This window comes from Bombus terrestris, chromosome 9, assembly GCF_910591885.1.
Source record: "Bombus terrestris chromosome 9, iyBomTerr1.2, whole genome shotgun sequence".
In the NCBI taxonomy this organism is placed as follows: Eukaryota; Metazoa; Arthropoda; class Insecta; order Hymenoptera; family Apidae; genus Bombus; species Bombus terrestris.
In genome coordinates this window covers 13,836,852-13,860,949 of record NC_063277.1, presented here as the reverse complement: position 1 = coordinate 13,860,949, position 24,098 = coordinate 13,836,852, and the positions used below count along the sequence as shown (strand labels likewise).

The 24,098-nt window shown below is 41.6% G+C and overlaps 1 protein-coding gene across 2 annotated transcripts in view; it reads right to left on the bottom strand.

Annotated features, from left to right (window-relative positions):
• The window catches only part of LOC100649264 (neuroligin-4, X-linked), a 261,737-nt gene that overhangs the window by 177,823 nt on the left and 59,816 nt on the right, over nt 1-24,098 (bottom strand). For both annotated transcript variants that reach the window (XM_003397768.4, XM_012311998.3), the window contains exon 4: nt 23,846-24,021. In XM_003397768.4, the coding sequence (XP_003397816.1) occupies nt 23,846-24,021 (176 nt within the window). The remainder of the gene's footprint in view (nt 1-23,845; nt 24,022-24,098) is intronic.

Genomic DNA, 24,098 nt, shown 5'->3' with positions numbered 1-24,098 from the left:
GAAGACGACGACAGGCCGGCAACATTGATTCATCGCGAACTGTCCTTTGTTACAGGAATCGCGACGCGATTGGCTGGCAGCTGGGATTCGTCGAACGAAAATCGAACGCTAATTGTCACCGTTCGATCCTTCGCGCGGTTAATTAGCAAAGCGAGTTCGACGAGCGTACCACAGTCGTCGATAACGAGGGAAAACGACGTTGGTTGACGCCCGACTACACAATACCAAGCTTCGTTTGCCCGTTTAGCGGCGGCACGCTCTTACCGGAAAAAATATCGATAGTCGGTTCTACGTTTCTCAATTTCCTGTCTGCTATTTATCAAAGTACAATATGATATAAATGTAGCGCACCGCAATCGCCACTTTCGTTGTATTAAAAGTTAATACATTATTTACAGGCACTTTGAACGATTTACTGTGTTTCAATTAGCAAGGAAACAAGATTTAAATAGAAACAGCGAAACAACCAGCCGGCAACTACAGTCAAACGCAAACTGTGCCGAAAAGCGTTCTGAAAACGGAGGTCGCCGAACGAATTCGACCGAATTTCCGGCGCGTCCCACGTTAATTATCGTAATTACGTTTTATCGACAACGAGATGGCACATTGAGCGGAAATTATTGTCTCACTTTTTGCGACGCGACGCGACGGCGACGGACGCGTCGTGTCTGTTAATTGCGGCCGACGAAAATTACTCCAACATAATTCGATCGGTTTAATGCATATTACCGGAACAGCTGCCTCTTTTGCATTCGTGGAACCTGTCGTATGCAGACTGCGCTATAAATCTTCTATGATACCGTCGAACCCGTTGTTTTTTTTTCACTGAGACGTTTTATATCGTGTTACAGATAGAAAAGCTGCTAAGATTATACATCGATACAGCAAAACTCTAGATAGGAGACAATCAACGGAGTGAAATTAGGGTGGTTCTAGAATCGTTACTTCCTATTTCTCCGTTTCCATTTCATCGTTTTCCATTGCCTCATTTCCGATTTCAATGTTTCCTGTGCTGGCAGTGTCTATTTTCCTAGTTTCAACGTCTACGATACGAGGCTGTTCGCGTTGAATTTCTTCCGAATTCTCTTCGAATTTCTCTTAAATCCCTTCCAACCTTTCACTTCGAGTTAGTTCCGAATCCTTCTCCTTGGCTTCTCTCATTTTTTTATTCTTTCTCCGTGAAATTCAATCACCTAGTGAATTATCCTTCACCGACAATCTCGATCGCGTATTGAAAATCTCTACGAGTATCATAGATATACCACTAATCGTATTACATCGAATCGTAACGATTCGTTCGTAGATTTGTGCTTAATTCTGTGCGCGATTACGCAAGCGCCTGTATCACGATGCACACGCGATAATACTAAAACGGAAATGCAATATTTGCTATCGAACGGTGTATCATATAGGCCATGCATTCGCCAACGATTAAAGTTGACCCGCCGCTTCTGTTCATGGAAACGAAGCTCGATAACTTTGGCCAGCGACCGATCGTGCGATACACACTGATCGAACTGCGGGACAAATGAGTCTGGTGTCATTCACGGCTTCAAGCGAATCTACCAATCTCGATGGCGCCGCTGCAATCGTGGAGTACATTCCTGACGATTCACGCTCTTTTGATGTGTGATCGATCGTAGTGGGTCATTGATTGAAAACTTAAGAGGCACTTGACCCAGCCACCGGATATTCCGATGGAACGTAGCAAGTCTATTCTAATGCTATCCCCTTTAACGATTAACACTATTTTTTTTATAAAATCTCCAGCTTTCTTCGGACGAATATTAGAACCCTTTTACGATATTCCATTCAGCTAAAAACTTCCATTAGAAAGGTATTAAACGTATCTGAAATTTGAATTAACCTCATTCTCAAACCTATTGCGATATTTCCGTGAAATCGACTCGCTAGAAACAGCGTAGCTTCCTCTTTAAAACGCTCTTTATCTTCCGGTGATGCGACTTCCCGTTGTCGAAATATCGCCGTCCAAAGGAAACCGTAATTTTGACCGTTTCATTATTGCTTTCCTTCTCGCACGTTCGTTTCTCTTTCTCCTTCTCTTTCTTGCACGGCTTCACTGACCTTTTCCACACTCGCGTGAGTGGTGGGAGGTCAGGAGGAGACGCTGACTCGGCGTCTTTTTACTACTACTACTTTGACGTACGCATTTCGTGGAAAAAATGTAGGTCATGGCGCTTCCGGGTACTCGGAGCACTGCGTACATTTTAAGCGAACGCTTTGGAGATCCATATCTCGGGAACCATTCGAGATATCGGGATGAAACAAAGCGCGCTTTAAAGGCCACACCTTTCCCCCTATCTTCTGCGTCTTTTTCCACGAAAATCGCTGCCGCTGCTATTTCAGCATTTTTGTTAAACCGCCAACTTATTGTTAGACCGACAGTGACTTTAGAATATTGAAGTTTTCTTTGAAATATTTAATCCAAGATGTACGTCTCTCATGGAACATATTCAGATTATATGTATTATATAGTTTATAATATACATTTATCAGAAACGGATTATGGTTATTGTCTCTAAAAGATACGATAAAGTGAAGGAAAATAAAGGTGGAACGAATCGAAGATCGGCCTAATGATCCTATCCGATAGAAAACATGTCGATATAGTCAAATAGCATCGTCCAGGTAGACGGAACACCGACTAGCAGAGTACGAAACGGTACGGTGCAGAGGATTACAATGTCGATACGATGGTTGAAATCGACTGCTGGAGATACTGCAAATACGGTGCAAGGAGGATGGTTTTACGGATCCTCAAGTGGTCACTGGAGATTCTATTTTCCAAAGGAAATTTATCCTTTCAAGACCTAAGTTGTTTCTTTCCATGGGCTCCGTTGTTGGTAATTTGAAACTGATATATCTTATGCTAAGTTCCTTGCCGAAACCATATATTTCAATAAAACAAGGATAGAAAAGAATAATTAAATATTGAATGTTTAAATGAAAAATATTTAAACGAATACTGTTATTTATTGATTTAAAACAAATAATTTAATCATCTTTTCAGCTAAATTTCAATTACCGTTATTATTAAGCACGAAATTTAATTTACTGAATAACAGTAAAATATTTTTCCATTAGCACTTGGAGTGAGAATTGCCAGAGCAGTTGGCAATATTTTTCTATCGCATAAACAAAATGAACATGGTTCACTTTCACCTGAAGGTACGCGTTTGTACGATACTTACACAACGATAAATATAAATCATCGCACATCGTGGATACCCAAGCCCACGTAGTCAGAAAATACATGAAATAATCAACTCGAGTATTGCTCCGATTAAAAAGTACGGGCAAAAAATACACATTTTTGAAATTACAGTTTTTCAGTAACGTATTATTGAAAAATTCCAATGGGATATTATATTCGCGTTTCCATAATAAACGACATCGTAGCCTCTGAAATGTACTTTATATCTCTTATACTATATACTCATAAAACTTGTCATTCGATCGATTCGAGAATGCCTACCATTAAATCTTCGAGAAATACGACGTGTCTTGCTAAAAGATTATTAAAAAATTCCTTAGTTCCTCGATGATTTGTATCGAACCTACGCACTTATACTATCGAACTACTATCGAACAAGATACGATAGAATATTTTTCTAACCGAACAAGAAATAGCTTATCCTCTCCTTTGCTTTTTCTGTATTTCGATGGCAAATAAAATAAAATAACACGTATCATAAGAGTAAAATTACACGTTCTGTCGATAGACCTCTATTTTGAAATTCCCTCATAGCAAGAACTAACATAATCCTGAAAAACGAAAACCTGCAATTTCAACAAAAATTCTTGACTTTAGCGTAGATTTTCATCGCGGCGAAGGTGGAGGAGGAAGGAAGGAGCGTGCACGAGGATCGGTGCGACATAGCTATCCCTAACCAAGGTAGTAGCGCAGGCTGGTTCAAATATAACTACAAACACGTGTGTATACAACGGCTGTAATTCGATCCTCGGGAGAATAACTTCGTTACACGAAGCCCGGCAAGTCGGCCCGCCGGATGGGAAGTGTCTGCTTCCGGATGCAACCTTCCAATTTCATTTCCTGACAGCGTCGCGCGTCCTATCTTCGTGCCGAATGACGCGAAAATGGATTTTTAAATCGTACCCCAACGAAACGGTCCGCTTCTTATCGGTGAGTTCATTTTGCGAAGGCGAAGTCAAGAAATGCTTTTTAGGTACATCAAGTTTGGACTCATTTTCGCAAGTTACCATGGTTACAGCGGAGATACGAAATATGAGAAAGGTATGGAAAATACACGAATAATTGTGCTTATTACTTCTGAACCATGCTACGTAAACGAAGAATATTTCTTAATACAGAAATCTATTTGATTCATTTCGAAATCAAAGTCAATTGAATGATAATTTACTTAACATGCGAGAAAGCTCATGCTTCTACATACGATAAACGATTATCAAACTACATGACTAACCATCGTCCTATAACTTGCCATTAGCCACGAAAAGTGGCTGAACACTCATAGAGGAGTACTGTCAACACGAGTGCCAGAAGAATTACTAGGAGCCTCTCATTAAGAGCCACTCAAGAAGCCACCGGAGGACCAGAATCTCGTCGAGTCTCACGAGGCACCTCAATCTCCTTAACTCGTCTGAATTCGGCCAAGGGAAGTATAATTCGCAGGCAAGAAGCAAGGAATCGTCACGTCATTTCGGCTAGGTCCTAATTACGTTTCTGTTTCCAGCGATAAAACCGTTAGAGAGCGGTTATTTCGTGGGACAAGAAGAAAACGTCAAAGGACATTCATCTAAGGAATCCTTACAACCTTTCTCAAGAAACTAATCCCTGCAGTCTAACCGTCTCGCCATACCAGTCACTTTCCCGCTTCTTCTTCATTCATTTTTCTTGCATTCGAGCTCAGAACGCTGGAAAATCAGGCCATCTGCTCGGGATAGTTATATCCATGGCACATCTCGACCATTTTCGATCTTCTGGCTGTGAAAACTTTCATTCCGCTACGAACTATGACACGTTTCCTTTTCTTAAATTTCCGACAGAGAGCACCGGAAGAGGCAACATCGCTAATTTAAATTAATTGAAGCACTATGTATATCTTTTCTATTGTATTCGTCCTTGGATCGTTATCTTGGATAATTGGGCGATCGATGCAAAGGTTAGAGAAATTAAAATTAAAAGAGTTGAATATCTTACGGAAAATACACGGGCAAGGGTTCATCCTCGCACGATGAAATGGAGATGAACCATTAACGTTCTCGTTGGAACAGGAAAATGACTAGAAATGTGCTGCAATAATACAGTTATCGTGACCAAGGGAATCGAGTTAGCTATGGTCGGGTCCACTTTCATTCCGTCGCACTTGGCTCGCTCCATGAAACGTTCTAAAAATGTTCGATGCGCAATTAAAAATTTCCGCGGCTTACGACCTATGTGCACATGTAGCGCAATTTACCATCGAGTGAAATGTTTCAATACAAATAAACAATACGGGAAACACAAATGGGGAAATATCAACAAATGAGAAAATTATATTGATCGAGGCAAGTAAAATTCTTGACTGTATTACACGTAGCTACCGTAAGCTTGACCATTGTAAAAACGACGAAGAAAAAGGAAAGGCAACAAAAGAGGAGATGACTCCATGGCAAAAGACGCGATCGAACAGAGAAAATGGGAAGGTGTGGATATCGCTGCAACGATTTTATAATATATCGTGACGTAGCTTGCAATATCGTGAATTTTATGTGGCAGCATTCATGCCCGCCACAAAGAACGAGCCGACGAAGCGTGTGAGTTCGCGCGTGATCACACCCCCAGAAACATTCTCCGTAACTCGTTCCAACGAGGGGTTTATAACCCCTTGCGACCAAACAGAGATAGAAAGAAAGCAGAAATTCCAAGCCGAGAGAGACAGATTAATATCTGGTCGCTTTAGTCGCTCGCTGATGAGTAAGGGAATGATAAAAAGCGTGAAAAAATAAACAACGACCGGAGGGGTTGAAAGTGCAGGCGAGGATCTGGTAAACGTAAACGGCTGCTTCTCTTCTTCTACAGACATTTAATATTTCCCTTCTCTCTGTCGGCTTCGTCAATTATGCGCCAGCAAACAGAATTTCTGCCGGAAGGGTGACGACGTCGCGCGTAAATGCTTCTCGTACGAAGATGGTAGATTTCAAAAGGTTCGTTTCCCATCATTGTTCCATCTTCCATCGATTTTTGTCAATTGGTCTTTTCTCTCCTTCCATTTCTTCTTGATCTATATTTGCTTTTCTTAGAATAGCTAAAAGATATCTTTAAAATCGTATCTGATGACTACTCTATATATGAGGTTGTCCGGAAAGTGTCTTTCTTCTACAGACACGTCTTTTACAACAACGCATCTTTATACAAACATGAAACCTGATCTGTCGAACGTTGTGATCTTTAGTTTGATAGAACAAAATGAATCATACGTAATTCGATAAAATAATATAAAACGGAAAATGTTGTGCATCCATTATTTCCTTATAAAACGAAAGAACTTATCGGACGACCTAATACTAAACGTATTGCAAAGAAAGACGACAGGAATAACGAAATGTTTCGGCACAAATTAAAGCAGACACGCTGCACGATCTCGTGTTCGAAATGAAACTTATCCGGTGGACGTAGTTCGGCCGGCAAGGGTTTCTAGAAATTGGAAGATTTTCTTGTAGAGGCAAAGCAAACACTCCGGGTACGCCGGTGCAAAGGGACCTTTTAATTAAAGGGGTCGTCTCTTAAAATAACGCGATAAAGGACCGGAGCTTTTCTATTCAGGCCGACGAAATAAATTCAGCCGTGTGTTTGCCAGTGAGAAGAAATTTTCGTGCCGTCTTCGCTCGGATTAATTTAATTACCGTCACTACCAGATTTCCGCCGTTCTAAATCGGTCACCATCGATCCGTCTGAGGAAAAAAAAAGAAAAAAAAAGAGAAAAAAAACGGGCGTTGATCGGTGTTAAAGTAGGAATTCCGAGATTTTACTCGATTATTAACGTATTACGTATTCCTTTTCAATTTCCAGCGATGTGGATGAAATGATATAAGCCGGCTGAACAATTTGTTACGCGCTGTTACGTGTACTTTGGCAGGAACGTAAAATTACATTTGCGAGGATTTTACTCGAGTCACGTTGTAAAAAACGGGACAATTAGCAAGAAGGGCCTATGGTGTCCGGGAGGAAAAAAAGATTCTATCGCGTTGAAATTGCAACGAGTCAATACTCTTCTGCGGCGTGTTCTCTCGTTTCTGCGCCACGACGTCAGATTCTTCGTCTGGAAAATAACCGCTTCTCTTTCCACTTGTTCCTTTATTCCGTCTCATTCGTGCCAAGAGAAGGAAATCATACCTCGCCGAACGTATTTTACCCCTTAGTAACGAAAGATATATTTCGGTGTGGGAGAAGAAGGATAAAGGTAGAGGTAAGTAAAATCCAAGGGTGAACATGAACGTTAAGGTGGCAAGATCGTGGCAGAAATAAATTGAGGAAACCGGGCCCCGATATTTAATTCGAATAGGAAATTCTAAAAGGAATTGCTCTCAGGGAAGGTTTCAGTAGTGTGACATAACCAGTAGCGAAGCTCGATAAATCGGCTGGCGTATCGAAGTAACGCAAGTAAATAGATAAATCGTTGCTCCGAAGAGTTGATGCTTAAGCAAAGAGCGATCGAATGGGATGTCCGAAGGTGTGGGTATTGAAATGGCAAAGCCAACACGTATGCTCCAGCGGAACTCAATTACTCGGTCGATGTAGCGAAATTTAATTCAGAGTCACGCGTTCTACTGGCGAAACTCAATCAAATGGTCGTCTCAGCCAAGTAACGAGGTTAAAGCAATGATTGCGGTCGAACGACGTAGCTGGACGATTTGAACATTAAAATATTGAATTTTGATCGTGGGTTTGACGAGTCGAAGTGGTGTAGGTCAGCCGGATAGTGATCGGGATCGAGTATCGCGACTCAAAGCAACGTTTAATCTAGGAACTGATATTATTCGGTAGTAAATTACGTGCAAAGGGCGTACGACGCGTCGATATGGCACTGGCGATTGGTAGACGAGCCCAACTAATAAAGTTTAATCGATAGGAGCTGAGCTATAGCAATCACGTTCAAGTAACGAAGCGTGATGGATGAACGGACACGAGCTGCAGAGGTGGAACACGTATCAGAGCTAAACAACGATGTAACAAAGCATTTTAGAATATTATAGGCTATACTATGCGGTATATGTACCTATATAGGAAACTGCATTCAACGGCAGATATTGCTCAAAGTCGAAAGGGTGTTATAATATTTCGTATTAATATTTTCTGAATATTTTCCATAAAGTTCTAAAGCGGTATAAAACGTCTGTTATAATTTTAATAAGCGAACGACAAGTTTTTAAAGCTTTGCTTTTAATTTAATTGTATTTTATTGGCTTAGGGCGTTATATCAAACCGTTCATAAGTAACGCGCAGTAACTAAATCGTACCGTAGAATATAAAAATTCTAATTACGTATTAGAGCATTTCTGTTGTCCCATTTGTGCTCTGTCAAGAACAGGATCAAAGGTAACTACTAAGAGCTTCTTTACTCTGTCTCTCTATCTGCTTTAACCTCTTGTCTTCCTTTTCCCCTTTTATTTCCTATTTTTCTTTTCTCACTTCCGTCCATTTCTTTCTCTTTCCTCGCTCTGTGCTTCCATTCTTTCCTTTCTTGTTTCCTTCCTCTCCTCTCTCCATTACTTCCCACGTGCTCCTTTCTTCTGCTCGTTTCCCTTCCTTTCTTTGCCTTCACTAGTCCTGTCGTCCTTTTTCCTCTCTCTTTTCCTTCTACGTCTACCACCGTCTCTGCTCTACGGTATCCTTCGCATTAACGTAATATTGGTGTGTTTCTGGTAGAGAATGCATTGAAACGTACATAACATACATATGTCTACGTCCAGCTCCCCTCTGAGGGCTAAAGATTTAGTGTAGCATGTAGGTAGATGCTCTTTGTTTACGATGTGGATGTTTAGAAATACAAATATTTATGAGAAGATTTCGCACGTATCTGTCAGATCAATCGCGACTCTTCACAGGGTTTAGGACAAGCATGCTCGAAAACTCGATAAATTTCTGACACAGCGACTGTTTCGTCGGTAACAAATGGATTTTTGCTCTTTTCACGGCCGATAGGAGCTCCGCCCTTCTCACTGGTGCTCGGTACTTACGTGCGAATACTCGCCGCAACCGATCCCACTTGTCTCCCTCGCCCCTGGTTCTGCGCTTGACTCTGAAATACGGAACCACTACCACACCTCTCTCTTACGGCATAACTTTTGTCCAAAGGCGAATTGATTTCGTTATCCGTTATCTAGAATATTCACTAGAAATCGTTCGTAAGGAAATCCTGATCGACTTCGTGTATTTTTGACTAATGTACTTTCTGCGAAGTCGCGCGACGAAAATTAACCAGCGGTGGTTGGTTTAATCGGTTGCTACAGCGATGGACGTTACAGGGCGAAGAAAGCGGCGAGTCAAAACTTTTTCTCCACTCTTTTAAGTACTCGAAACAGTTGCCAACACGGTACAGTGCCACCGGGTCTCCGCCACTTTGAAAAGGGCGGGGGTGGAAACGCTGGTAGAATAAGACGGGAGCGGCAGGAAGGCACAAAACAAAGTGCAAGGAGTCTAGGACGCTGCTGCAAGGCTATTGGTAGAGGGCTCTCTGGATCGGCTGTCTGGCGGAGAGGCGGCGAAAGGAGACCGGTTGCTTTGAGAAGGGTGCAAAAGCGAGAGAAATTGTCGGTAAAATGTCCTGTTGCCTCCGCGTTCTGCGGTTTCTGGCTGCCAAACGGTCGACTTCAACGTCTATGTCTCGATAAGTCGGTCGACGGGTGTTTCTAACTTTGATAATTAGTAGCGCGATTACCGAACGGAATGACGGCGACCACAGGCAATAACATTAAGCGGATGAAAAAAGTTAATCAATGCTTCTGTTAATGCTTCTGAAGCGGTTTTCCGATTAGGAAGGAATTCGCAGGACGAATCGATGCAGTTAACGAATTACGTAGTTGGAATGTAATGAATTATTCTACGAAGCAAAAGCGTACGTCTTGTTAAACGTTTAAACTAATTAATTGTTTATTCAATCCGATAATTTAAGAAATTGTTTACGGCGGGCACGAAACCAGTCGCTGCAATATTTTTAAATGTCCGTAGAATTTAATAGGTACTGTTCTTGGCTGCGCGTTGGGGCGTAGCCAAAGAGAACCGATCGCTGCTGCCAAAGATACTAGTGCTTGAAAATTGGAAGTCTGGAACTTATCGTTTTATTTACATCGTTCACATTGTTTCAACGAGCATTATTCAAATTCCTTTCTTCCGTGAGCTGACGGCGACGCGATGGAACGTGTCCACCAATAGGAACAAGAAGAAAGGAAATTTACATTGTAACGTTTGCCACAATACTGCATGATTGATAGCACGTAGTACAATAAAATGAGGCAGACTGTCTTATATTAATAGAATTCCAATTTAATTATCGAGCTTCTTTAAACTTTTAGATTTTATTCGAACATTGAAAAATTTGCAAATACAAATACGCGATCCAATAACTTTCTAGGCAATTTAATCTTACGACGACAAAGATGCACCGTTCCAATTAGAGGGAGAAATTCTTTTTCCAAGGCCTTAATTTATGGTGCCGCCTAAAACGAACAATAAGGCTGGACAACACCGCACGCAAAGATTTCGATTCTGTCGAGACGTGCATTGAATTCCTGCCATTGAAAGTACACATGTGCCAACCAGAAAGCATCTCGTGTACGTTAAGACGTGTCCCTTCAGCGTCAGAAAGGGCTATAAATTTGAAGCTCCCGTGGGCTGGACGTCATGGACGATTTTAACGCGAGGCAAGCTTGCCGCCCTTGTGAAACTGGGATTTTCTTTTGTGGCTGTGACAACATATATCAGTAAATAAGTGGCTGACGTGACCGGACGCGCTTCCCTTCCACGTGCACGATATCAAACCAAGCGAAATACGAGGCACGTATGCCTGGAGACGTTGCTAAAGCGCACAGCGGCGTGACTTCTTTCCGCGAAGAGGCAGAAACTTTACCTTCCGTCCAAGATCTTGTTGTATCTCTTAGTTTGATCGTCGCTGCCTTTATGAATTTATAGTACATTCCCGGAATGTCGATTAATGGTACTTTATAGCGCAACTATATTGGATAACTCTTTACATTCCGACCAGGTTTCATATCGCCATCAGATCGGTTGATCTTCCTTCTTAAACTTCCATAACTCACTTATTTCGAGTCCTATTGGTTAATCCATGTACCTGAACGTACTTAATATTCATCCAGGAACACGAACAATTCCGACCTCTTGCCTCCGGGTAGTAATTTCGAATTCGCTTCTCGAAACACCACAAAACGCGCAGGCTTTCTTATCCTAATTAAGCGCATTTCTCCAGCGGGCGAACATTTTCCAGAATAAAAACATCGGCAAACAACGGTATTCTATATTACGTTCGTTATAGCATTTCAAGAAACAACAGAGTCCGGTCTCGATCCGCGAAAACAAAAACTGAATTCACAATACCAGTCGGACCGCGTAATGCGTCCGAACAACGAAGCGCATTCGCAATTTACGCGGCGTCGAAGCGGTCGTTGCTCACACCGGAAGAAACCTCGCGTTTCCCCAACTGCAACATCTCTCTCTCTCTCTCGCTCTCCCTCTCTCTCTCTCTCTCTCTCTCTCTCCAAGATCGATATTCCAACAAGTAAAACCTGTATCTTCCTCAGCTAGGAAAAGTAAAAAAAAACGAGACTGTCCGACTCTAGAGAAAAACTCGGAACCTCGATTCGACCTGGAAAACTTGATTGATCGAGTGAGAATCCATGGATAGCCGGAAATGTTCCTAGAATGATGAAACGTTCTAACAATGGTAGTTCGATCAATCCGATCAGAAGACGAAGAACTTTAAATTGTCTGGATGAGACGAAGTTTCATTCCCGAGTATATGGAAGTTAGTTTGCATCGTCGTTCCTTGTTTCGTCTCGCGAAAACGGTACAGTTAGAAGACATCGCGACGAACTGGTGAAAATGAAAACGAAGCAAGACGGTCCACGAACGCCTGACGACGATGGCTCATTGTCTCTGCTGGCGCGCTTTTATCGTTGCTCTTCTGGGTTAACCGACTGACTGCTTGGACAACGCTGTTCTTGTCTCACTGATATCGTTGATAGAAAAGCGACGATGAAAGAGCGATACGCGTGAACTGATGTTAAGAACAGATTTCGTCGCTGTGGGTATAATCAAAGCAAGCTCATAATTGTCCCTTCTATTCGTTCACCAAGCGTTTGGCGAGAGGTAATCGTTATTTACGTTTTCACGAAATTCGAAGAAAATAATCTCTAAACTAACCAGAATATAACAAAAACAGTTGGCTGTATGTGCGTTCGATGCTTTAGGTAGATGGTAAAGCAACCCCAAAAGAATTTGAATGCACAGCTCTTTGATTTCGAGAAACTAATAAGATCTTTTATATCTTAATTTATAAGTTCTTTCGACATTAATATTACGTGTCTTTTAATATTAAATTTTTACAATTCATTTTGAGAAATGTCTGATTGCTTTTATTTATCATAATAATCCTGTATATTCTTACAATTTTGCATGTAGAAAGTGTAAACATTTAAAACGTCAAAAATTGCTATACCAAGGGCATAATTTCTTGATTAATCTCTCGAAAACAAAGGGCCATTCATTCAAATCCTTTTGGGTTGTCTTACCATCAGCATAAAACGTCGAATGCACGTACAGCTAATTCATTCGAGATTTCGCAGTTCTTGCTATCTCCTCGTAAGTACGACTACAATTGTCGATAGAGGCGTTCGTCTCTCATTTACACGAAGATATGAAACAGAAAGGGATATTTCCAGCAGACGAGAGGGGCTGTGATCTCCTTGCAATTTTACATCCCTCTTCTGTCTGGTGAGAGCGTTCAACCCTCCTTCGACCCCGACAGTCCTCGACCCCTCTTCGTTGCTCACGTCCGAGTGCCTGCGCGCCATCGGCGATATCGTTCTTTTTTCAATTTTCACGCTTACATCCCCTAGTGCCTGGCACTTTCGTTTCTCCTACGATGTTTCTCACTCAATTTCGTGCTCTTTTTCGTCCCATATCAGAGTCGTTCACTTATATCATCAAAGCGGTACAGTAGGTATCTTTATAGCATATGTAACAAAAATTTAATCCGAAATGTGTTTGAAATTCTGTCGACGAGAGAACGCGTGAAACGTAAGTGAATGTGAAATTATAATGGCGTTGCACGTTAATTTTAATTATCTACGAAATCGCAGCATTTTTCTTTTTATATTGACGCGATTGGCGAGCTCCGAACATTAAATGTTATCACGAGACAAGTTCGCCACTCTGACAGCCCATTATATACCGTAACGAGGAAACATTAAAACATTAAAATAAAAATATCGGTTTTAATTTGTTGTATCATTTTCTGGTTTTTCCCTATAAAACAAAGATGAACGTTCGTTAAACTCTATAAACACCGACATTAAATCGACCAGACACAAATGGCAAACTTTCCTCTATTTCGGAATTTCCGTACTTTCGTTATCATATCTCATCAAATTGATTAACTTAGGAGTTAACCTAACAAAATCATAAGATTAATTAAGAGTACTGCAAACGTTCGTAGAATAGAGTTCCACCACCTTCCAGAACAAATTAGATTAAATTTCACGTAATCAATTCCACGGTTTCAGTTTCCACGAGACGTCCACGCAATGCGTATAAATATAGTCTGTACAAATTTTGAATACCAAATTACAAATTGTGCGACGCGACGTTCCATAAAAGTCTGGGGAACGAAATTCTGTCCTACTTTCGCGTTGGAAAAATATGCGCCACCCTAACCACCTACCCCCGAAATCCGAGGTCGCGTTTCAATTGAACAACCCTTTACACGATGCGCGTGCAACGGGACATATAGTCTGAATGCACAGCCTGGCTGGGTCTCTTTTTCACCGGACAAACCGGGACGCGATTGTTTTATGCGCGCGACACTCTCGTTGCGTTGTTTCGGAGGAGGCGGACATTTGCATACGTGGCTGGTGGCGCATCAAACGGATCGTACGAACTGGCGTATCGTTTACACGAGCTTACGTACCGGTCTCGAATCGTGTTTGTACGTGAATTTCTCTGCCATCACGAGGAACGATCGTAGTCGAGAATATTCTACGTTGCAATAAAATCAAACGATACGAAAATTAATGCCACCATTATAATTTATCGGTATCTGATAAGAGCATTAACGGTGATTTATGAATATTTCAAGAACAGGAAGATACCGAGTTTTCTAACTCTGCAGAGCTCTTTAAATAATTTTAGAAAAATTCCTTTGCAAGAAAATATAAAGTACGGGCAGCTTATTTTTATTTTAAAGGCGTCCTGGGTTATTTTCTTCCAGTTTATGGTGTTAAAGATTTAACAACACCCTCGTGGCGACGTTAAATCAATATTCCTGTTTCGTATCGGGTCAACACGAACCGCCCTTGCAAACTTAAAATATCCAATATTTAGCACCCTCCGGTTACTACTTGTATACCGTATCCTAGCCTAACCATAATTCACCTTTCAACTACTTAAACTTTTTCCCCGACCAATAAACACACATTCCTCTATGGGTCTAGTTGATCCACACTGTGATAGTCGATGGCATATTCAATGTCCAAGCCAGGGATTGAAACACCTTTATCGATATAAGAATACAAATTTAAGGGATTGTTGTTCAAGCTGGTTACGTGTAACGACGTTTCGATCCTTCAGTCTCTTGAAGAAATTCGATTATCCAGCGGGAGAAATAATAACGACTTATCTTCGTGAGGACTTCCACCCGTCGCGACGTGGAATCGAAGCTGTGGTTTGCGAACGTTGTTTCTCTCGTATGAAAGCTACGTAACTCCTACAGAATTTTGAGATTAATTTTACAGAATTTCCAGTCATTTCCTATTAGTTTCTACAATAATTTCGATATTAACGGAGTTTACTAAAAGAGTACAAAGAATACGGCATTTTCGCGCGAAACGCTAATTTTAAATAGCGAAAATTTTATTGCCAACAACAGACGTTTACTTGAATAACGAAACGCACAATTTATTTCAATTAATTCACGATCAGAGCAAGCGTCGTGTTAACGAGATTCGAAGGAATGCCGACGTAAAAGAGCAGCGAGGGTGACGAAGTTATGAATACAGCGATGGTTAAACACGCTGCTGCGACGAAAATACTGCGTTCTACTTGAGTTATGGCGCTATTAGGGAGCGAATGATTGCGTACGGCCACAAGTTTCCGACTGGCGTGTAATTAAGAGCTGACGATCGAGGTTTCGGTTTCGAAGAGGCGGAGATTCGTTAGGGAGACCGCGTGATTGATTGCTGTGCACTTGCTACCCCTCGTTTTCTTCTGTCTTTTATTTCACTTCGTCTATGCCTATGCTTCGATACTATATCCAATCTCAATACTATAATTCCAATGCTATACTCAATTTTCGTATCGCTCACTACAATATTGTATCGATGGGTAGACGTTGAAAATGTCGCACGATAAAGCGAAAAGAATTTCGTTATTCAAAACTCGCTGGTCTATCCAGGAAGAAAGTAAAAGATTCAACCTTTAGATATTTCAGAGCGTAGAACATTCGAGGTAATGTAACGATTGCAGGAAAAACTAACCTTGTCCGGAAAAAATTCATTGGTATTCGCAGTGATTTACATAACAGTCATACTTGGAATATCTTTCAATTTATTCGAGTTTTCATGATTTTATTCCTCTCGTAAAAGCCCCGTAGCAGGCAAAACAAAGTTCCGCCGGAAGAATTTCTTGCACGGCTCACCGCGTCACTATAACTCTCACGATCGACGGATCCAGCGTGCTTTTACCGTGCTGCTCTTAATCAAAATGTCGAATCTTTTTCCCCATATGTTCCACGGGGGCCAAGTGGCCGTCGAAAGGCCGCGATTCTGAACAATTCCGTGGAAGTTCAGTTTTAGACAATCGAGAAGGAAGGAGAGGCATCGCGTAACGGTCGATAGCATTCTATTCCCGCTGGCCATAATTCAGCCGGACGGCCGGCAAAGTTCTCCAACTTAGATTAGCGATTCAATTTAGTCCAACGATAAATCATCTTCAAAATCGTTTTTTAATCGGGACAACGTGTAACTTGCAAGGCGACGACCGGTCCTTTTTCGCTTCCGTCTTCCCATCGTTTATGTCAGTCCTTTGATCAGTCGATTTCGCTAATTTAATAACGACAAACAAAAGATATTTTCTGCAGATGAATGTCGAAGATTTGGAAAGCTGCTTTCGTTTGATGCAAGCCGAGTTAGAGACAATTTGCTTTGTAAATCCTAATTGTGTTGTATTCTACAGAGATGAAATTGTATTCCGCTTTGTACAATCGCCACGTAAACAACTATAGCAGCGTTGAAACTCGTACGCACAAAGGAAACAGTTTTCAGTGGATAGACGAAATGATAAAATCTCCAAAACGTAGCAGCATCCCGTTTGTATTTGCATTATGTACTTCATTTAATCGCTAATATTAAAATATTAATGTAGCTCTCGTTATTCATTTCGAAATTAAAGTTCAAAGTAGCAACGAGTAATTCCGACTGATCTGCAATTTTAGAAAGCACAGGAGAGCAAGAAGAAGTTGCAATAGGAAAGTGGCGTTCCCGCGACATCCTCGTATATACGTTTATCTATTCGTAATGCTGGCTGGCGATGCTATCGATCGCAGAAACAACCAGCTCGTAATTACTAGTTCGCTTCTACTTACCGGCTAAATCGCCACGATAATTCTCGGCTGTCGTTCGCGACCATATAGTCGCACAACCGGGTTTTCACCTAAGTGGATCATCAACGTACCGAGTTTTGCGTTGCCGACGACCGCCTCGCTGATCTGTAATCTGAGGAGCAACTTCGAAACCGGTAAAATTTCCATTTCTGGAAAATCCGAGTTGATTTCGAAGGAAACGAGCAATAATTCTCTGAATAAGATTAATTATTTTTGAAAGCTATTTCGCCTCCTTTTTGTTGTTGAAAAGAAATTACTAATTGTCACAAGAAAAACGGAGAAATAATATTTCAAATAAGCGTATTTCCAGATCAAAAACAAAAGTTGACAAATCGTCAAATTCACCGGAAGCGAGTGATCATTTCACGAAGTAAGTTACAAGGTTCAAACCAGTACGTATAGTAGAAATTACAGTAACATCAGCGAACAATCATTTTTTCACTGCTCCGATGAATTTAACGAGTTCCTTATAAGAATACGTCAGTCGGTTTTGATTCGTTTGCAGACTCGATATTTTCCGCTGCGGCAACCAGGCAGATAGTAATTTCAAGAATTTATATTACGCCGACAGCAGAGTGGAGACGCGTCGTGTTTTCCCGTTTGATGGAAAAACGCAAAGAGAGAAAAAATAAAGAAGAAAAGCTGTGAGTTCGATATAAAATAATATATGTTCGTTCGACTGACGATTTTCAGTGAGAAAAGAGTGTAGGAGCAGCGCAAAGGTACAAGTTAAGAAGGCAACGAGGGTAGCGTTTCTTTGTGAAACGTAATTCGTATTCCAAGTATGAAGTAACCGTTCACCTGCCGCCAGTTGCAGCTCTTTGATGTCTTCCTTTCCACTCGGCTTCCACTCTTTTTTCTCTCATTAAGCATTAGTACGTGTCATGAGACGCTCTTTTGCTGCGTGATTAATTAAAACGACATCTTCGCAGGCTAATGAGCCTGCACGTTCTGCATAGTCAACATTTTATGTACAATATACGCGTCTACGATTTACTTTCGATGAACGCGAAGGAAATAAAACGGTTTAAATCTTAATATTTAAATTTTCTACGGTTCGAGCTTCCAAAGTTCCAAAAACTTCGTAGAAATAGCACCCAAGAAACCTCGCCATACTCAATTTTTCCTTTATCAAACTTTCTCCAACCCCTCTCCCGCGGCAATAAATCCATCCCCGGCTTTACTAAACCCAAAGACCGTTCTCTACCTTCGTTCGTAGCGAAAGAGCGAGAGCCAGTTGCGAGGAACCGCGCGAGAAATACAAATGGTGCTTGATCATCGTTGGGTATTAGGTGGATCCTGGATCAGCGATATAAAAGGTCGCACCCCGAAAGGAACAGGGGAAGTCACTTTATCTTTCATTCAGCCTGGTCGAACAAATAATTTCACGGGCGACGGCCCTCAAAGAAATTCATGCCTGGCAGCCGGCTATTTCGGATCGTCGGTTCGAACGAACCCCGACTACTTGCGGATTCGATTATTAGTCGACGCGGGTGGGAAAACTTGCCACCTTCTTTCACAGTTCCAAGTCGCAATGTCTCGCCGAGAAACCCATGGGATTAGGCGTCCGTGTGATTGCCAGTCTCTTTCCTCGTTTTCTTCGATCCGTTTAACGTTCCATCTTTCTCTATACTCGGATAGAATGTTCTGAAACGAAGAGAAACGAGCGGCCGTGCATTAAGCGAGCTCGAACTTTCACCCGGTCTTCCATTAAGCTAAAGTCTCGAATACGATACCGGGGAAACAATAGAAGCTACCCCGAGTGTCTTTCGGTGTCGAGAATACTCCGTATGATAGTTCGAAAGTGTTCGATTGTAGCTTTTATAGAAGAATGTTAATAAAAAAATGTCAATCGGATAAAGAAAAAGGGCTTCAGTTTTGATAGATATTAAATCGTAAATGTGCGTAGCCGAGACTGGTTTCAAATGTTTCAAGATGAGAAATTTAACGGTGTGAAGATTTTATGCAAATTCTGGACCTTTCGAGACCCCTTGCTGCATAAATGATCGCATTAAACAAATACGATTAACCGTCGAACGTTGCTTAATGCCTGGAAATAATTAATTCCGGATTGTGGATTTATTCTGTCAGAAATTGGAAATCGTACTCTCAGAAATTACGGCTTTTGACTCAATGGGGAAAGTTTGTGAAAAGAAGGCGACAGATGGAGGTAATATTAAATAATGCCGTTTCCCTGATAATTAATTGCCGCTACGTTTTATCATTTTATTCATTACGTCAGAACTAACACGAAAGTCAACGATTCATGGGCGTTAAATTATTTTCGAAGAAGGGGCTGTCTTGATGGAAAAACGAATCGTCGTTATTAGAGCTGTCCTACATCACATTCTACAGAAAATTTTGTTTTATGACGTGATGTGCGTTGAACGAACCGTGGAACTTGTTAGCCGGCCAATCTCGCGAATAATGAATAGTCGACGAAATTGATTTAACACCTCCGCCACGTTGCGAACGCTCAAACTCGAAGAGTTGAAAAAGAACATTTCCAAAATGGAAAATCGATCCGGATTCTTTGTTCTTATTTGGATTAAAACAATTCACGATTTTGTTGCGCCGTGAATCGAAAAGGCGAATGGTATTTTTTTAAATCAGTCGCGTAAAACGAAGGAATCGATATCGAATGGGGAGAAAACAATCGGTCTAAGTAATCAGAGCACTTCATTAGAGAGCACCTTCCGATCAGACTCTATAATAGACGGCTAATACAGTTGATCGATCAAAGAAAGAAAGAAAGGAAGCCACGGAACCTTTATCTTTACTCTCCAATCAGGCCACTTTAAATCACTAACACGCTACGTCTCTCCTTTCTTTCAATTCAATTGATCGGAATAACGCTAAAGTAGTTAATCCAAAACACGAGAAACGAGGAAACACAGTTTAATCAGAATTTCAGCTCGCGAACTAAATATTCAATGCGAAGAACACGATCAAACTCATCTGGATCTTCAAGTAGATTCCGCTCGATGGTAGATCAACCGTAAAACCGGTTCAGTTCAAAAGAATACAAGCCAAGCTCCGACGAGAATTGAAAGTCAGCCAAGTTGAATTCGAAAGTTCGCGTAAAAGACGAGCCGTGTAAAATATTCAGGAATTTCTCCGGTTGCTCTCACGTTTGACGGCTCCACCACTTTCCACTGTCTTACAATTTCATCTCAATGTCTTCTTCTTCTCTCGCTCGCTCTCTCTCTCTTTTCTGTATTGATACGCATATCGAAGAAGCCTGCAACGCGAACATTTCTCAGAATGGACGATGCAATGACCGTAGTCGCCAAAATTGTCCGATTGATGAAAATGATAATTTTCGTAATTAGGTCGATTCCAAATTTGTAAAAATAAGTGTCGCTCTCGATACATCGTTTCGCGATATATATTACGTATCAGAAGATACGAGAGGCTAAAAGTTCGCGTCAAATACATGATAACTATTGCAAGAAACTCAATAAAGAAGCAGCCAGCGTTCTAGCGTACGAACGGGTTGCGCTGTCTTGACGGAAACGAACGTACCGTCTGCTATTGCGTTCCAGGGGCGTTGACGTTCACGTTTTCTTAACACCTGCGTTACCAGTCACGTCATTGGGTGCCGGTTTACGAGCGTCCTGGTTCGAGACTTTCCTTTTACAGACCTGACAGTCAATACTTTGAATGCAGATCTGCGCGCAGCTTCTCTACCACCGTTCCATCTTATTCGATATAAAAGCAATCATTTATCGATTTCATTTTCCATTTGCTGATAATCTATGAACAGGCATTCTGCTAATTGGACGACAAGATGTCGAACAACCCACAAGACGTATCGAATGTCGGAAGATCATGAGATTCTAGACACGCGTAGTCCAGCTTCAAGCCACTAAACACGTGTAATGCTTAAGCAGCATCTTCCTGACCTCTGACAGAATCTATTCGCGGTTCGATAATTCCCCTTGTCGCCACTAGCAACGTTAATCATGTTCAGTGGAGTCAAGCGTTCAAAGACTATGATCAGTCTAACGAGCGAACCGTTACTCTTTGTCACCTTCCCGTAAAAATGAAATTTTGCCAACAGTAAAAGCAAGCAAAGGGAGTAAGAGGAAGCAACTGGCATACGCGTAAAGAAGAGAATTTCATAAACAGCGACAACGATAAAATTATCCTTCTGTTTGCGAGCTGCGTGAATCCACTGGCTAGCTAGGATGCATCTTTTATATGGATTGCGGCGCGCGGCGTAACCAGAGCGGAATGTTAAAAGCTTACAGCGACGGCTCTTTCGCTGTCACTAAATTTCCCAGCGATCTGTATGCACGGTCCTGTTTGTAAACAGCCCGTGCATCGCTGCTGCATTATTAAACGGCAGCTGGATCGGAAATTGTTTCAGTGCTGCGCGCCTCGTTGCACGAACCGTCGCTTGACCATCTTGCTCAAGTTACGAGATTAGGTTTATACATTACTCCATCGTTCGCGTTTTAGGGGTAGTCGGCGGTACAGAGGTTACTGCCTTTGTTCGTAGCCCTACCCTCTCGCAGTGGTATTAAACACATACGGAATTATGTATTGGCAAAGTCAAGGGATTCATTTCTTGCGCGCGTGCTGTTTCAGTTAAGGAAATTTTTAGTAAAAAATGAATTCTTAATAATTTCGTTTCACATATGAGAACGTTGTTGAATAGATGCTTCGAAGCACCTGGCGCTTAAATTATTTTTCGATCGCAGAACCATAAGTGGTGGCGACAGGATCGAGCACATCCGCGACAGTTTCGCATTCTGGACAGTTGCCCCGACAGCAGGTAGTCACGCTCGCGCGCAGACTTGCAGAGTAGCGTGTTCTGGTTTCCTATTCCGGCTTACATTTACGTCTGTACGATGTTTCATTGTCGAAACGCGAACGTGCAACCCACGATACACGAAAGAGATGAAAACGGTTTGACCCGAATCTCGTAGCAAGGGGTTGGATCGGGGAATTGCTAGACCATTCGACTACACGATTTTTTGACAAGTACAACGAAGCTCGTCCGTCGAAGCATCGTGTCTCGTCCTTCGGATCGATGCTAAGCCACGTTGATTTATTCGCGAAAGGTATAAAACTGTTCCCGACAAAAGCCCTAACTTGTTTTGCTTGGGCGACGATATAATTTGTTGGGTGGTTAATTACGGAATATGGTTCGTGGTGGCGACGGTTTACAAACTAGTTGTTTAACAATTAAACAGGTTTCAGAGCTATTTGCAGCGTGTTTGAAGCAGGAGTAATTTCGAATAACGAACGTTACACAATGTCCAAACTCGAACGTATTAGTATTTCAATAGAAGGCGATATTGACAGATTGTCGTAGGGTAGTTACTTACTTTTTAATAAACGATTTAATAACAATCTTCTACTACCATCGATAAACCTGTGTTCGCTCGGCGACACATCAGCAACAGTACACGAACGATAAGAATGAAAAAGTGACGTATTTCTACGTTATTGTCTTAACGCCTTAATCCTCCTCTTTTTTCGCTCTTTTCTCCAAGTTAGAGAGCCGTAAACGCGTACGCGTCACGCGTATTTCGCAAAAATATGTCGCAGCATTCTCGACGCTTTTGCCGTTCAATTTCCGGCCCGGGAGAGGTTGCAAGAAAAACGGGGTACACGAGGGTAGGTTGAGAGCGAGTTTAAGGCGCGGCGAAAAAGTAAAATTTCCTATTTCGCAGGCAACACGTCATGATGCATTATTATTGAAACCGTTCCTTTTCCCTACTCGTTGCGCGTGGCACCAGAGAAATACGTAACATTGCGCGGGAAACTTGAAGGGAAGGGCTCGAGACGCAAAAAAGGGGATCGCTAACATACAGCCTGATGTTTTACACTTTCATACGAAAATGAAATTGCAAATTGCAAATCCCCTTACACCGTTTCGTTTGCGTTACCTACAAACGTTTCCTTCAGCAATAGCTATACGCTTAGGTAACTGATAAATTAATTTAATGAATAACGTCGTAGCTATTCAGTAACGAGAAAAGAGTTTCCAAGCATTTTTAAGGAACCTTCGTTAAAAATAAGATAGTAGGACGACGTTCTTCGAAGAATTAATTTGCGGTAGCTACTAACCATCTTTCGAACGAAATTTCTCTGCCTGGGGAGGTGGAATCGATGAAAGGCTAAGCGAAAATGAGGTATGTAAAGTTACGTTGAACACGCCTGCTGGAATCTAGTTTTATGTGTTTTTATCATGTTTACTGATACCGCGCGAGGGTGGATGGTAGGAACGAGCTCAGAAAGTTACAACATCAGAGAGGCAACATCGAGCTACTTGGGTATTCAACATCGACAAGTATGCTTAATATTAAAACGCTGCGTTCGTTTACGATAGTTTCGCGCATAAAGTGGATTTCCAGGGTCTCCGGTTCATTTACAATTTCCTTTGCTTCCGTTGACCCAGAGGCGTGCGCGTATTTTCGTTCGAGCCGATGAATATCTTCGCTTGAAACGCTAATTTGGTGCAAAAAGAATCAGAGTGAAAGTCATATTCGCCTATGGTCGTCATCTTTCTTTATAAATCTGCTAGCCACGATACAATGATTCATTAGGAATTATTGTTCAGTCAAGTTTTTCATCCCATTTGCTAACTGTCGTATTATCGAACCAGTCGGGTTATAATTCCACTTCGAATCAAATCCAACGAATCCCTATAGAATTCCTGCTAATCATGTCAATTTACCAGATTGTAAAAGACACCATACATACGTTAATAACAAAATGATTTCACTTTTGCAATCACGCAATCAGGTTTCTGCATTCCATATTTCCCTCAACGTCGTTACGACAAGCTCTCCAATAGTCGTTCAATTATTTACATGCCGCTGTATACATTCTGCTCGAACTCCGAGGCAAATCTCAACTCTTTTAGGTCGAAAGCTCGATCTTGCGACCCCGTTAAGCCATTCGAATATCGAGGCCATTAATTTTCCTAACGGCAAAGAACGTGTAAAATTACTCACCCACAGCCGGTGCGTAAATGTTCAAATAGAGACAATCCTCGCTTTGATTCCGTAGATGAGGTAGCAACCTCTTCAAGTATTCCAGCCGTCCTTTTGGCATACGCTCCAACGCTTCTTGCTCATTTGAAATGTCGGGCAGCTTTTGAGGACAGACAGGACTGACCGAGTCCGATAATCTGCAAAAGAGAATTTGTTTTAGTCGATTCGAATCGAATGCTCGGACACTTTACTCTCCGTTGAATTCACGATCTAA